The sequence below is a fragment of the Haemaphysalis longicornis genome, unplaced genomic scaffold, assembly GCF_048455015.1.
Source record: "Haemaphysalis longicornis isolate Haplotype H1 unplaced genomic scaffold, Haemaphysalis longicornis Haplotype H1 scaffold_7, whole genome shotgun sequence".
In the NCBI taxonomy this organism is placed as follows: Eukaryota; Metazoa; Arthropoda; class Arachnida; order Ixodida; family Ixodidae; genus Haemaphysalis; species Haemaphysalis longicornis.
The window spans coordinates 166,471,329-166,485,966 of NW_027526422.1; the positions used below are offsets into that span (position 1 = coordinate 166,471,329).

General features: G+C 49.6%; 1 protein-coding gene across 1 annotated transcript in view; it reads right to left on the reverse strand.

Moving 5' to 3' along the window:
- Positions 1–14,638, reverse strand: part of LOC144147196 (small G protein signaling modulator 2-like) — a 96,414-nt gene that overhangs the window by 45,822 nt on the left and 35,954 nt on the right. The window contains exons 7-11 of the mRNA XM_077679266.1: positions 10,227–10,576; positions 5,726–5,793; positions 4,225–4,395; positions 3,667–3,780; positions 388–544 (exon numbers count right to left, since the gene is read on the reverse strand). Of these exons, the coding sequence (XP_077535392.1) occupies positions 388–544; positions 3,667–3,780; positions 4,225–4,395; positions 5,726–5,793; positions 10,227–10,576 (860 nt within the window). The remainder of the gene's footprint in view (positions 1–387; positions 545–3,666; positions 3,781–4,224; positions 4,396–5,725; positions 5,794–10,226; positions 10,577–14,638) is intronic.

Below are 14,638 nucleotides of genomic sequence, written 5' to 3' on the forward strand. Positions count from 1 at the left end.
AAAACCCACCATAGGTACAGCTTTGCTGGCTACCATCTTCACAGAGAGCAAGGTATCGATTTTTTTTTCAATATCCTTTTCCCATGTGTAGGGTAGCCAACCAGACTCTTCTCTGCTTAACCTCACCCCTGCCTTTCCCGTACCGCCTTCTCCTTCCTTCTCAAAAACTTTGCGCTCACAACCCATCTAGAGCCGTTATCAGCTGATAGCAAGACTGGTATCAGTTTTCATCAGTGAGACTAACAAGAAAATATTTTTAGATTCGACAAATGCTTACTGACGATGCGCACACTCGTTAACTAAATGATCAGTCGCTTACGTGTCCCGCTCGAATAGATTTTCCTCAGGTAATTTTTAACCCGTGGGTGAACTCGTAGAGACACTGACCCCTGTGCCTTGAGGCCGGGCGACTCTTCCTCCGGGGGCGGCGACTCACTGGACCGTGAGGAGGACGACCGGGCCTCTGTGAGGCGGCCCGTGCGGGGTGTTCCGCTGGCTGCCGACGCTGCTGCCGCGCTGGAGGGCCCGCTTTCCAGGAGGTCCTCTGCACCCCAGGGCAGAGGTCCACGTATGCTTTCGTCAGTATTAACCCTATGAGGGTCGAATTTTTTTGTCAAATGCGACCCCCCGTGGTTGATTTTTTTTATTGCTGATTTAAATTCTTCGAATGAATCTATTTAGAGAAAAAAATATCGTAATTTTTTTAGGGTGACCATAAAGTGTCAAAAAAATCGTTTCTGTGTTACATACATGCGGTCAGATAGACATCAAATATCAGATTGAAATCAGATAGACATCAGTTTCGCGGGCGCAAAAAGCGGGAAGTGCCCGGAGGACGATACCAAAACCAGCCGCTGCGCCCGCGAGCGCGTGCTGCCGGACGCGCGAGCGATAGACGGCACACCGCTCCTAAAAAATACAAAAAAAGGAGAAAAAGGCCTCATCAGTTTCACAGACGCCCTTGGTCTGTGGCAGGCGCAAGAAGCGAGAGGTGCCCAGTGGGCGTAAGGGGCCTTAGGTGGGCGATACCCAGCGCGCACCCTCGTTACCGGATGCGCAAGCGATAGCCGGTGTGCCGCTGAAGTAAATCATAACAAAATAAAAAGAAGAGCCATCGGCGCAAGAAAATAATTTGACGTATTTCCGCAGTGTGGCAGCACATGCCAAGCAAGAGAAGTTGGCGAAAAAGGCGCGCTTTTTAAACATACAAGCGATGACGCACATGTACGTTATTTACCATTTTGAAGGTGTTTGCAGAGAACGTACATGTATGGCCGTGACCCTGAAAGGATTAAGGGGACCCTGCAACACTCTTTGAGCACTGCAAGTAAACCTGCGCGGCGTTTAGCTCACGCTACCAGAAATACCTGAGCAAATATTACATGTGCACGTGAAGGGGTGAGCGCGCAAATCGCTGCGAAACACGCGGAAAACCAACCGCGCCCTCTTCAGTTCTCCTCATTATGCACCCCTGGCATAGCCTAAACGACGTCATTGAGGCCATATGGCTGTAAGATCGGCTGTCACTGGTCAACATCGCGGCTAATTCCTCGCATCTCCTGTGGCGATCCGCTGTCACCGGCGCTGTGTACCAACCTCTTCTACGCCTGAACCTGTACGCACAATTTTGCCGTTTCTGTTTTGAGTGCGCACGGAGTTTGAGTGATGAGCTCAATACTTCCTTTTCAACCAGACCACTTGACAACAAACGTTTATTCCTTCAAAAATGCCCTACCAGCCTGAGCGCTTGCTTGCGAGCAGGCCGCCATGCCTGCTTTTTTTTTGTGGCACCAGACCGGAAATTGACCCCTCCACGTTGCGGAGAAAATGAGAAAACTCCCCTGCCTGTGAATATCGAAGGCCACCAAAGAGAATGCCACGAGCCACCCCCCTCTACGGGAGAGAGCGCGCAGCTTTCCTTGCGCTTTCTGTAGTTGAGTTGAGAGGGAACAATTATGGCTTATCGCGTGTAGTTAACGGTGATAGTGAATGGAGTTTCATAATTCTTGCGGGAGGAGATTGCTGGAACAGTAGACTTTACCCCAAAATACATTCCGAGCAGTCGATGGGAAGTGCTGCAGGGTCCCTTTAAGGCAAAAACCTCACAAGGGCGATGAAGACACAATACAATTTTGTTCAGTTTGAGAGAACTAGCCTTTGGAACCTCACTCAGCTACATTCCAGTCACCAAAAACGTTCTCTTACTGAGAAAAACGCAAGAAATATTGCAAAACTTTCACATTTCGCGTTGCAGAGAAGTAATTTAGGCAGGAGTGACATAGTAGGCAGCAGCACTAAAAACAGAGTCATCAGTGCGTTAACTACACATTAGCATTCAAATGACAGTGCGATGAAATGGAACTACAGGCCCTAGTACAATCGCCCACTTATGTTCCTTGGCAGTGGCTTAGGTTAGCAGCCAACAAGATTCTGTGACGTCATAGCGAAATCACCGGCAGGAAATGCCGGGGAGCCACCATGGCTTTATTTCTTGTCTTTAATATCTCCATTATTTGTTCGAAATTTGCGATAAAATTGGTATCATTGTTACTGGGACGAGGCAGTCTGTCTAATTAACCAAACCTGTATTTTCTCTTCATGGCATTACTGTGGCGTTACTATCTGCACCGGTGTAAAGAGCAACGAAGACATACATTATTGTCGTGATTCATGCCGAGGTGTGTATGTGGATTAATAATTTCGAAAATGCAGACATGTCAGTTTGAAAAGAAAAAAATTGGGTACATTTGAGTTTCCGTAACAATTTTGAACCGGGGTTTCCAGAGTAGGACCCAAGTGCGTTACCACCGCACTACACCAGCATGCTGCCCGCAGCAGAACAATGGTTTGCCTAGTGTGTGTGGCACGGTGTCATATCGCGCGACAGGTGAAGGTGCAGGCACGCCAGTAAAACCGGTGCACGCCACAAGAACCGTACTTACCCGGTTCTAACGCGCACTTTTTTTCCGAAAAAATAGGCGGAAAAGTCGCATGCGCATTATAATCGGATACGAAACCGAAACTGCCGAAACGGCGTAACTTTTGCCCCACCCATCGTCATCGCCATCTCAAGATGGCGCCAACTTTCGGACCATCCATGTCTCGGATGCAGGAAACCTAGGCTTTTCTATCGGCGTTCACACAAATCGTCAAATTGTTCCACTTGCGCGCTTGATACAGCAATGGCAGCAGCAGCAACGAAGGTGCACCGCTTCCCCGAGTGGCTTACGAGCGGCACCCATGCGTTCAAAATGAGCGGTCGGCTGAAGCGTACCCCTCTGGAGAAGCTGGCGGGATGGTCGTGCTAGGTGTGGGCCACGATCCCATCGACCATGGTTGAACGTTCGTTCAGAAGTGTGGCATCGCAAACGCACTTGACGGCACCGAGGACGAGATGTTGTAGTCAGCGGAAAGCGACGAGGAGTAAGATGAGAGATCACTTCGGGAAATAAATCGCCTGTTTCTCTCGCATTCGTTTTTCTGGGTCACAAAGTTCTGTGCGCGTTACTATCAAAGGTGCAAGTTTTTTCTTTTTTTTTTTTTGCCAGGAAAATCGGGTGCACATTAGAATCGGGGGCGCGTGAGAATCGGGTAAGTACGGTATAGCAGGAGCGGATGTAGCCCAGCACGAGAGAAGAAAGCTCCCAGTGAGGCTGGGGGACGCACCCAGGGGGTGCGGCCTGAGGGTGGTCATGACGCGGAAGACAAAGTCGGTGCTGCCCTCTTCCTCTTCGGAGCCCTGGCCGGCCCGGCGACGGCGCAGCCGTGGAAACACCTTGCCTGCACAGCACACGGCACCACTGTCAAGCAAGAACAAGCTAGGGCGGGGGGCAACAGAACTGCTACAATGGAGAGAATGTCCATTCTCAAAGACCAGGTGTACGCAATGTGTCGAGTGCAGAATGAATACTGCCACAAGTAGATCAAACGGTAGCAACTCTCTTAACAACAATCACTATCACACCATTGCAGCAAACGTGTGGCGAAACATCGAACCACATACATTCTTACGTTACCTACCGTTTAAATAGAAAAGCACCAGGAAATGAGATCAACTTGCACAGTGATTTCACGTTCCTTCACCACAGTTGCAGACCCACTAGATCTGGCTTTGATGACACCTCATGCAGTTCTCGACTGCTCACGAGTGAGCATTCCATAGAGCATGCATGTAACAACAGAGGAGCACTGCCCCGCACCACCACCCCGTGCGCTGGGACCCACCCGTGCCGCTCTGCTGGGTCCAGAGGGGCGGGTCGAGCTGTCCGCCAGGCAGCAGGCCGTTCTCGAGGCACGACAGGAAGGCCAGCAGGTGGCCTCCTCGAGGGAAGTGCATCGGGGGGCGCTGCACCCCGTCCTGCCCCACCAGCACCAGGGTGCCCCCGGAGTCGCCCCCTGCAACGGTGGTGTATGGGAGGACCACTCCTGGACTGGGCCCATCTGCTACACTGCTGCTCGAGAGCACCACAACTCCAGCTAGCTAAACCATCTAGCTAAACCATCTAGTTAAACCATTTAGTTAAACCACAGTTAAACCATCTAGCTAAACCATCAGTGCGAGTTAGTTGTTAGTGGTTTCTTCACACACGAGAAAAATGGGGCGGAAAAAGCACACAGGAATAACGCCTTTCCGCTGCTTTTGAAGCTTCAATCGTTCATTTCCCCAGGCTCACACACCTGCTGTTAAACACAGTAATAACTCAGCATTTTACAACACTGCGTTCAGTCCACAAGTTCACTTCATGAAACCTGATTCTAAATGCACACCCCACATTTCACACTCAGGGGTTGGACCATGTTGAGGGCACTCAATGAACTCCACCTTTCCAGCCACACAACTTTCCATAATCTGGCTCATTACCTCGGACATTTTCAGTACGATACCGTCAGTGTTAGGTAGCACAGCAGAAAATTAAGCTCGGCCAACTGAAGCAGCTAAATCTCAGAGCACATTATATATGCTGAAGCCGCACTTGTCACACGGCCACGATAATTTTGTTGTCATCGCAGCGCGCAACCAGGAAGGCCATATCAGTGCGTCCTGATTGGAAAGCCAATCGTGCCTTACATTCTATCGGGAGCTCCATTTCAATGCCCTTTTTATTTTTTTTACAGTACGCCTGTTAGTGAGTGAGCGACGATAAAAGAGGCAGCTGGACAATGAAAGACAGCGATCTATTTAACAACACCAAGATGACTGCGCTCAGCTTGTAAGTATTTCCTATGGCCCTTGCGACATTTTTTGGAGGAAAAACCTTGCAAATGCACAGAACACAGCACAGAGAAGCCAAACATGCGTCTTTTAAATGATTTTTGGGTCATTTTTTGGGTGTTGGAAACTCAGTACCCCTTTAATTAAGCACGTAAAGGAATAAAAAAGTCAGTATGCACGGCAATGAGCAAGCAAGCAAGAAAGCGGTTTGAGATTTGCTTATATGGGCTACCCGAGCATCCAAACACCCAGTGAGAAAGAAGAATGTCTTGTATGTGGCCGACCTACACAGCAGCCAATATTTGCTGCAAGATGTTCTGCGGCCCTAGAACAAGATTCCTTTTATGGTGCAACCTATGCCTTGCCCCAAAATAACAGCCTCTTTGATATCAAGAGTTCCAACAATTTTACCAGTTGACTATTGGGAAAGCCATTTAGGACACAGATTGCATGCGCGAACATGTTCTGGTGAGCAAAAAGAGAATTATGCGAGCAGAGCGGGGCGCTACAAACCTTGCTGGTGGCAATGTAGGTACACAATGTCGTCCATGTTGACGCTCAATGCATAGTCCCAGTAGACACTGCACAGCCAAGAAGCAGGGAAAGCAGCTTTAATTAACCGACCATACAGGACAACAACCGTAATGCAGTCTAGGCTCGTTACAGCGGATCCGGCAACAATGGTCTTCCAGTTACAACCAACCATTTGTTTGGTCAACATGCATTTTAAGTGCAATCCACCCCACTCATAACGGACCTGGCTATAGCAGACTACCGGGTACAACAGAATAAATTTCGGGTGGAAATTGTTTTGACTCAGTGTTGATAGCCGACTTCCGCGGTGTCGGCACCCGATATGCTTTTTCTTTGTTTCGTTTGGCAAGAAAACTGTAATGTCGAGCAACATAGTCGGTGTAAAATGGGTCATTGGAGCAGCCAAGCCAACCCAGTGAGGGTGGCCTCTTTTTTTTTTTTTTTTTTGCGACCAGCGGCAACGTAGCTGATTTCACTATCGGACAAACTAAGCATAACTAACACTGTCGAACACAGCAAAAAACAGGCAGACATCACCAGAAGTACGGGCCTGTCTAAGCAGGCCGTCCACTCAACCGTCAGGAACAAGGACGCCATTGAAAAACAACACTCCAGTGAGATTGAAGAACGGTTCTTTCAAATGCACTAGGTGGCGCACCTGGAGGTCAAGCCTGCCCTTCACAGTTTTTCAGTTTTTTTTATGCAATAAAGAACTCAGGTTCGGTGAAGTTCGGCATTTATTACTCCCACACATGCATCGTTCCCGTTCCGTTCGACGAAAAGGGTAAGGAATGATTCAAGCAGAAAAATGGTTCCCTCCCATTGCGTGCGATCTGTCCGCTGACCGTGCAGAGTCCAAATGTTTAAAGTTTCGATTTCACAGCTGCCCTTCATCAGATTATTTCATATCAGCCGTTTTACTGACCAGACTAAGGTCATTAAAAATACAGAAGCTGCCTTGGGGGAACGTCAGGCAGCGATCCGAATTGTTTGACAAATAGTTTCAAGCGTAAACCTGCCTCGTCACGAAGGTTTTGAAACAGCCTGGCTAATTCTGCTGGCCGTGACTGATTTTTATAGCTGGTTAGTAATTGCCCCTAGTTACATTGCTGCTTTCTTGCTTTCTTTGCTCAGCTTAGGGTGCCTCTCTACGCACTCGACCGCATGTGCTAGGCCTTTTCCAAGTCCCAGTGATAAGCTTCGATAACAGTGTTAGGCGATTTTTTTTTTTCCCTGAGCGAACACACAGTGTAGGGATGCTGCAGGCATGTAGAAAGAACAAATTGTCTGTTGCATTCATATGTAACACCGGTCAAAATTCACACTTTACGCTCATATAAGTCCCCCTTCCCCGCTGAGGTACTGCGTACTTCGGATACAGTGGCCGTTTTTTTCAGACTAAGGATGGGCTGTTGCAACGGGCATAGACTGTATATGCAGAACAGCCAAGCTTGGACTGGTGACAGAGTACCGTATTGAGCGGTACTTTAATCTAAACCGGCTCTGATTGTAAGCCAACCCGTTAAAATTTGGTAAGCCGGGAAGTGAAAAATGTAAGTCGGGGAAATAAGTATGGGTGGCACCAGCCGCAAGACTAACACAGTATTAATAGCCACAAATCTACTGGGATTCACTCAATGTCGTCGCAGTCTCTGGCTTCATTGCTAGCACTATCTTTGCGGCTGTCATCCCCAGAGAGTGTGGGCAATATTCGGCGCTGTCAAGTGCATTTGCATTGCTGCGCTTTTTGAACAATTCTGTGGTCAAGCTTTCGGGATGTCATTCTAGGCGTCTCTCGAGACCTCCTGCAATGCAGACATTTCTTTCATCAATGTCGTGTTGCCAGATTGCCTGGCAGCAGTTCAATACATCCTCTGCTGCCAGCACAGCTTTTCGTTTAAAGGCGGCACTATACTGACCTCACGGCAGCATAATCACACAAAGCAGGCGAACTTCTTGTGTTGCCAGGCCAGGAAAGCACACTGAGCGAATATGATCAAAATGGCCGCCTGTCACTAGCACTTTGGTTGCCTATTCCGCAGATACTGGCATTTATGAAACTGTCTTTTAGTGCAGCCTTTAGAAGGCACCACCTGCACGCCACTTCTCGGGTTTGGATGAGTACTCAGCGCACTTTGAAATGCGCTTTGATATAAATCCTTGAATCTAAGGTGACCGAAGACTTTTGTAGCGTGTTTTGTTAAAAAAAAAGGCATCGACTTAGGATAGAGCATATGCAGCAGGTATTACCAATTGAAAATAAACAAATCCACTAATGTTTCAAATCACATGCCCCTGTACCCACGCTTTATGCTTAAAGGAGCCATGAAGATGAAAACACAAGTTTGGTTCATTCCAAAGATTGCCTCATTAGAATCATACTGACACCACTTTTAACTAAACGTCACTCAAATAAGCTAGATAATTAGGAAAAAAGGGAATGGCCATGCGACCCACTAGCTCATTTCCCGCAACAGAACCTATGATGTCATACCCAGCCAGCTCTGCGATTGGCGGAGGGTGGCAAAAGCAAACGCAAATTAGGCAGAGCTTATAAAGCTTGCCGAACGAGCTATTTGCGCTTAAATTTAGGGCACATTCTTTTTATGTCAGTAAGAGTGGTGGACAAACAGTGGCAGTTACGAAAGCACACGTAAACATAGAAGTACCGATGGCGGTGCTGCTGTTGGTGCTGCGCGCACTATGCTTGGTTTAGCTGCACAGGACTGCCGGGCTTTTGGGTTGTTTCAGACGACACTGGCCGATTGACGCAAACAACGATATCTTACGTGACCGTATTTGTCGAGTGAGCACCATGTTTCACGAAACGATTGTCTCCATGAACAAACCAAGCCAGGTACTAATACGTTCACAAACAAACCAAAGGCAGAAAACGGTTTGCCATGGTGTGGTGGCGCCATCTAGATTCACTAACGGTAAACAAGGCCCTGCGATGCCATTGCAGACCACGAAAACCCACAATTTAGCGGGAAAATCGAAATTTTAACTTAAAATAATTAATTTCTAAGTGAATAAAGCATTGTTTGCATTCGGACAAGCGCTGGGGGCACTATAAAACACGAAATCTTTCGAATAACACAAACTTGTGTTTTGTCTTCATGGCTCCTTTAAGCTATCAACTGCGAGTCCCAATCCCCCCACTGATTTGTGCCAACACTGATTGATATACTGAGTAGAAAAATAGCTGTTAAGAAACAGGGCAAGAAAAGAAAACTCCAAAGGGGCATGAAAATAAAAAAAAATTAAGGCGAAACAGAAGATCTGAACGAAACAGAACCAAATCAGCTGGAAACCTTTGGGAACGGTTTTCAGCCTACAGTGAACACAAATAGGCCGCTGATGCCTGGTGAAGGATAATGGCGAGGCTATGCCCCAATTGAAGACAAATCCAAATTCTTAACGTTCAAAGTAGCTGACAATACACTCCTGTCGTGTGATTCTACAGCAAAAACTCGTTACAAGAGACACTCAGGAGACCCAGGAACTGAATTAATGTGTCGATGCGAGCTAGTTGGTACTTGATTGTGGGAACAGGTTAAGTGCCCCTTTCCTGTCTGTTCTCCTTCCTCCAGCTGTGCCTGGTGCTTAACCTGTTCCCATGAAGACCCAGGAAACATGTCTCTAGTAACCAAGGTCTCTTGTAGGCAATGTTGCTAACATGGCGGACATAGGAAAACTAACTAAAACTGTCTTCAAATGCCTCTTACAGCCAAGTGTTTCTCGTAATGGTGTCTTTTGTAACAAGGTCTTACTGTAGTACAGTGGTGAATGGATTACGTGGGTAAATTGGAAGTGGAGGTGCAATGAATGCAGGTGTGTGGGAGAAAGGAATTGTGTGGGGGGAACAAAGGTTGATTGAGTGAAGATATATAAGGGTGATAGGCGGTTAAGTGGCATACAAAGGTTGAGCGGGTAAGCAGGGGTTGAGTCAGCAGGGGTTGAGTCGATGGGTGTAACATTAAGGGACAAGAAGAGAGCCGAGTGGGTCAGGGAACAAACACGTGTTAAGGACATATTAGTAGAGATTAAGAAGAAGAAATGGATGTGGGAACGACATGTAATGCGAAGGCCAGATAACCAGCCATTGGTCATTAAGGGTAACAGAGTGGATCCCTAGAGAAGGCAAGCATGGCAGGGGGCGGCAGAAAGTTAGATGGGCAGGTGAGATCGGGAAGTTTGCGAGAATAAATTGATCGGGATAATTGGAGATTTGTAGGACCGGGATAATTGGAGATTTGTAGGAGAGGCCTTTGCCCTGCAGTGGGCGTAGACAGGCTGGTGGTGGTGATGATGATGATGAGTCGATGAAAGCGTAAGAACAGGGTTGAGTGGGTGAGTGAGGGTTGAGTGGAGGAGAAAATTTTGTTTAGCGGGTTGAAAGTGGAGGATTGGGGTTTGAGTGGGTGAACGAGGGTATGGTACAGAGGCCGAGTGCAGTTGCAAGTGAGTGCGGCCGGACCTCTTGTCCTGGCTGCTGCCGATGGAGTCCCCCGAAGAGCTGTCCCCCGAGGCGGTGCCGTTCATGAGCTGGTTGGGGGTCCACTTGAGCACCAGCTGGGAGCCCCCCTGCTGGTGCAGAGACAGGTAGCCGGGCAGGGGCTCCCCCGCGTGGCACCGCGGCTGCACCCGCACGTTGTTCTTGCCGTACAGCAGCGTCGAGCGCGCGTTCTGGTGCAGCGACTCCACGTAGTCGCGGGCCAGGCGGTCGCAGCCCCCGCCCGTCGGCACGCGGCCGCCCACAACGCTGCCGCTGCCCCCGCCTTCCTCAGAGGAGCTGCCGCCAGAGGTGCCCCGCAGGTCGCGGCGACACTGCATCAAAAAAAAAAAAAAAAGGGAGAAAAGAAGAAGAGAAAGAGATGCGAGTGCGTCCTGCACCCTAAAACCCACAAATCGACGTTTAGTAATATTCCCCACGGTGGCTCAATGGCTAAGGCTTTGTGCCCAAAAACACGTTTGATCTCTGCTGCGGCGCCCATTTTTCCGGTGGAGGAAAATGCCCCTGAAAATTTGGTAACATACAGACTTTCCCCAAAGGGTACCTGTGACAACAAAGAGATTTCTACCTGCCCAGATTTTCACAAAAAAAGAAGTGTCCCCTTTCTAATTAAAACTAACAAAATGTAAGAGGCATCCGCTTACCAAGACAAAAAAAAAACACAACAATCGCAGTGAGCTGTGCAGGCGTGGTGGTGTCAAAACATCACTTCACCAACCTCACAGGAGAAAACAACAGTGTTAGTGTGACCTGGGAACATTGTTTACTGCAAAACTCCTTTTAGCTGGGAGCTGTCTGCAGCACTGGTAATGAGGTGTGGCTCGCTCAGGATTAAAAATGTCAAAAGGGTAATGCTATAACAGTGGAACCCCAATGTTATGTCCCCCGTTTTTACAACAACCTGCTTCTCACAACGAATCACCGCGGTCCTCGCAAACTCCCCATAGAAAGAATGCATTAAAAAACTCGATGATACAACGCTCGGCCGTAAGTGATCCGTTTCATACGACTGACCCTGGCGGTGATACGCCGGTGTTTTTCCCACCTTTTACACCACTTCATCCTGACCTTTGTTTCTCAACACCTGTATGGCGCTGCTTGATGTACAAAGAAAAACAGTCCGTGGCAGGCGTGACCACTTGCTTAACAGACTCGAGCGCGTGGGTGCTGGCGGGTGCTGGGGCCAGTGGCCCCATGCGGCAGCACAGCACCTATGCTCCAACCGCAAGAAGTCAAAGCCCAGGTAGCCGGCAGACCGCAATTTGATGTTCCTATTGAGCCGACAAACATGAAAACATATGACCAAACTCCGCTTCCCTTGTCCCCTTGCCCTTCCCCCTATCCCTTGCCTGCGGCTTTGGCCACACTCACTTTTTCCCCTCTCATATTGCTCGGCCGCGTCGGCCAATTCCCAGGTTATCTTGCGCGTTTGAGGCGCAGGGCTGGTGGGCAAGCACAGACGCAGCGGGAAAGGGGGGGGGGGGGGGGGGGCACGAAATAGGCGTTTTGTAGCGTAAGCTACACTGGCCGAGGTCGAGCAGTTTCGCGTGTGCCGTGAAGGGCCGTACTGGGCAAGCACCATGGAGGAAGAAAATGTTAGGAGGGAGCATGACGTCAGGCGGCACAGCTTTGGCAAGCCAACCTCCTCTGACGCCGCATTCTCCTCTCCTCGGGCTCCTCCCGCGCAATGCATTATGGAAAAAGCACCACTCTCAGGCCCGCGGTAGCATTTAGTGGCTCCGGCTGGCTGCCGGTGGAGATGGAGGCGAGCGCCGTCGCCGAAGGCGCCGTACAAGATTGTTCGCCAGCGTTGCGCTCCAAGCTTCGTATCGTGGAAGTACTGCCGCTGTCGCTGTTCAAAGCAAGGCGAGACTTCGATCGCATTCTTACGAAGCACCCTCACGAGCTGCAAGCCGAATTTCACTTCTGACGTTGGATCGCTCGAACGCGCCGCCGTAAACATTCACAAGCATGGAGCGGCCTACAGCTGCGCGGTGTTTGCCAGGTGTGCTGTGACGATTGCGTTTGGAATTCTGCTGAGTTATCGCGCGTAACGAGTGTCGTGTTGGCGGGGAGGTGGTGAGACTATAGCTTTGGTTTCGCGCGCGCTTTTGCATACGTTCGCCTTTTCGGTGCTCCGGCGTGATGGTACGTTTTTATCTATTTCAGTGCACTGGAAAACAAAGGGTTCAGAACCCTTATGTTGGGTGTGACCACCTCGCGTCGCAAGCAGTACTCCGGCTGTTTGTCCGCTGAGGACCGCTCGATCGGTGCGATACGTATATGAAAAAAAAAAAAAAAAAAACGAATGCTAGATTACGCCTGGGAGGGACCTTGCTGAATTGTGGACTGCTGCGCCTTGCCAATAAATGGTTAAAGAAACGGTTGAAATGGTTGATCTTTTGAGAGCGGCAAAGTTGAAAAGATCATTTCTACTTCTGCACGCGGCGGCGGCACACAACTCTCCGTCTGCGGCGTGAACTTCGACGGGTCCGAAAGCTCACTAAACAAAGATGTTTTCTGCCTCTCCCGTCCGACCACTTTGCCCGCACGATCAGGCCGCTGCGCGTTTCGGGTTGCAGGCAGAGCTGCGCGCAACGACTCGTCGCCGAAACTCGAATACGCGGACGGCCCGGCAACCAAACGGATAGACACGCACGCACGCAGCGTCGGCGAAGGGCCACATGAGGCGCAAAGAACTACCGCTTGCCTGTCACGTGAATAGAACACCTCCCATCAGTCTTTCCTTTTTATTTTTTATGACTAGGCTTCACGATTGTCACGTGACGCTCCCTCCTAAACTTTTCTTTCCTCCATGGCAAGCACGAAGAGCATGAGATTGGATTATATTTGGATTGGATTGGATTGGCTTGGAATTGGATTGGCTTGGATTGAATTGTATTGGAAATCTAATCCAATTGTAGTACATGTGTGTAGAGAATTGGGTCTCCACATTTGCCCCTCTGCGCATTCCAGAGGAGTGACGTCATAGCCGCGGCAGACGCACTGGCGCCGGCGCGTGCCCAGCTGTCGGCTCCGTTGCGCAGTAGCCAAGTCTGTCACTGCACTGGAGCCGCTTGATAGCCGTTTCGCGTGGCTCCTGGAGAGCGGTGCTATGCATGCGCGAGGAGCAGCGACTGGACTGGACTGGACTGGATTGGAAATCGTTTTAGTAAGCATGATAATCAGCTAATCCTAGACAACCAGGTAACCTAAGAATAACCAGCTGAACCTTAGCGCACGCTACGTATATCCTGGCATAGCCGAGGTAAGCCACTGCTAATTTTTTGTTTTACAAACTTGGGATATCAGTTAGGGATTCGCAAATAATGTGAGAAAGTGCTAAATATACCGTATTTACTTGCATAATCCTCGCACTTTTTTTTCGGAAAAGTCAATGCAAAGTTAGGGGTGCGAGAATTATGCGGGGGAAAAAAATCCGGTGCACAGTGTTGCCAATTTGCCTTATGCCAATCCCGCTAAATGTAGCGGTCGTTTTTGTATAGGTAAGCTCAGTGTTGCCAACAGCAGCTATTTCTTTTTATTTTATTATTTACAACGTAAACAGTCTCCCGTCGATCAGCGATCATGAAATTGCCGCCTTTGCTTTCTGGCGCGCGCCCTATCTCGTCGTCGTATGTGCGTGCCCTACTCCAGTAACGCACGTTGAAGTCGGTGACGTGGAAGTGCCTGCCTGCGGCACGGTTGCCGTGTTCGATCGCTTTCAATTTGAAAGCGGCAGTGTAGCTGGCATTCCTCCCCATGGCAAAGCGGCACCAAGCACAAAACAATTAGATCAAAAAGTTCTCAAAACGGCAGCGAGCTATCCACCACTGACGCGAGTGACTCACTGACTGCTGCCGCTCAACGGCGGGACCACGACGGCGACACGACGGCGACACGACGACACGACAGCGGGCTGCGCGAACACCGTCTAGTTGCGCGCACGCGAAACATGCGCGCGAAACCGGCTCAAGGACAGTGTGAGTAGCGTGTTGGGTGCCTGTTAGGGAGTAGCCATGCAGGTTGTTAGGGCGCCTGGATGGCCTTGGATGCACAGCGCTCTCTGCCGAACGGAGAGGCGGCGGGGGAGGGCGCGTGTTGGAGAGCGCGTGCACCATGCAGGTTTCGCGAGAAGGCAACTTTCGCCGTTGAAAATTGGGGGTGCGAGGATTATGCGAGGAACCAAAAAATTCAAGTTTTGGTGGCTCACATTAGGGGTGCGAGGATTACGCGAGTGCGAGGATAACGCGAGTAAATACGGTAGTAATTTAGATAAGTTCGTAGCCCACCTGTTGCACGAGATCGTTTACTGGGGCGGAATTTACCGTACTCCGATCACACGACACACCGGTCATACAACGCTTTCGTGCGGT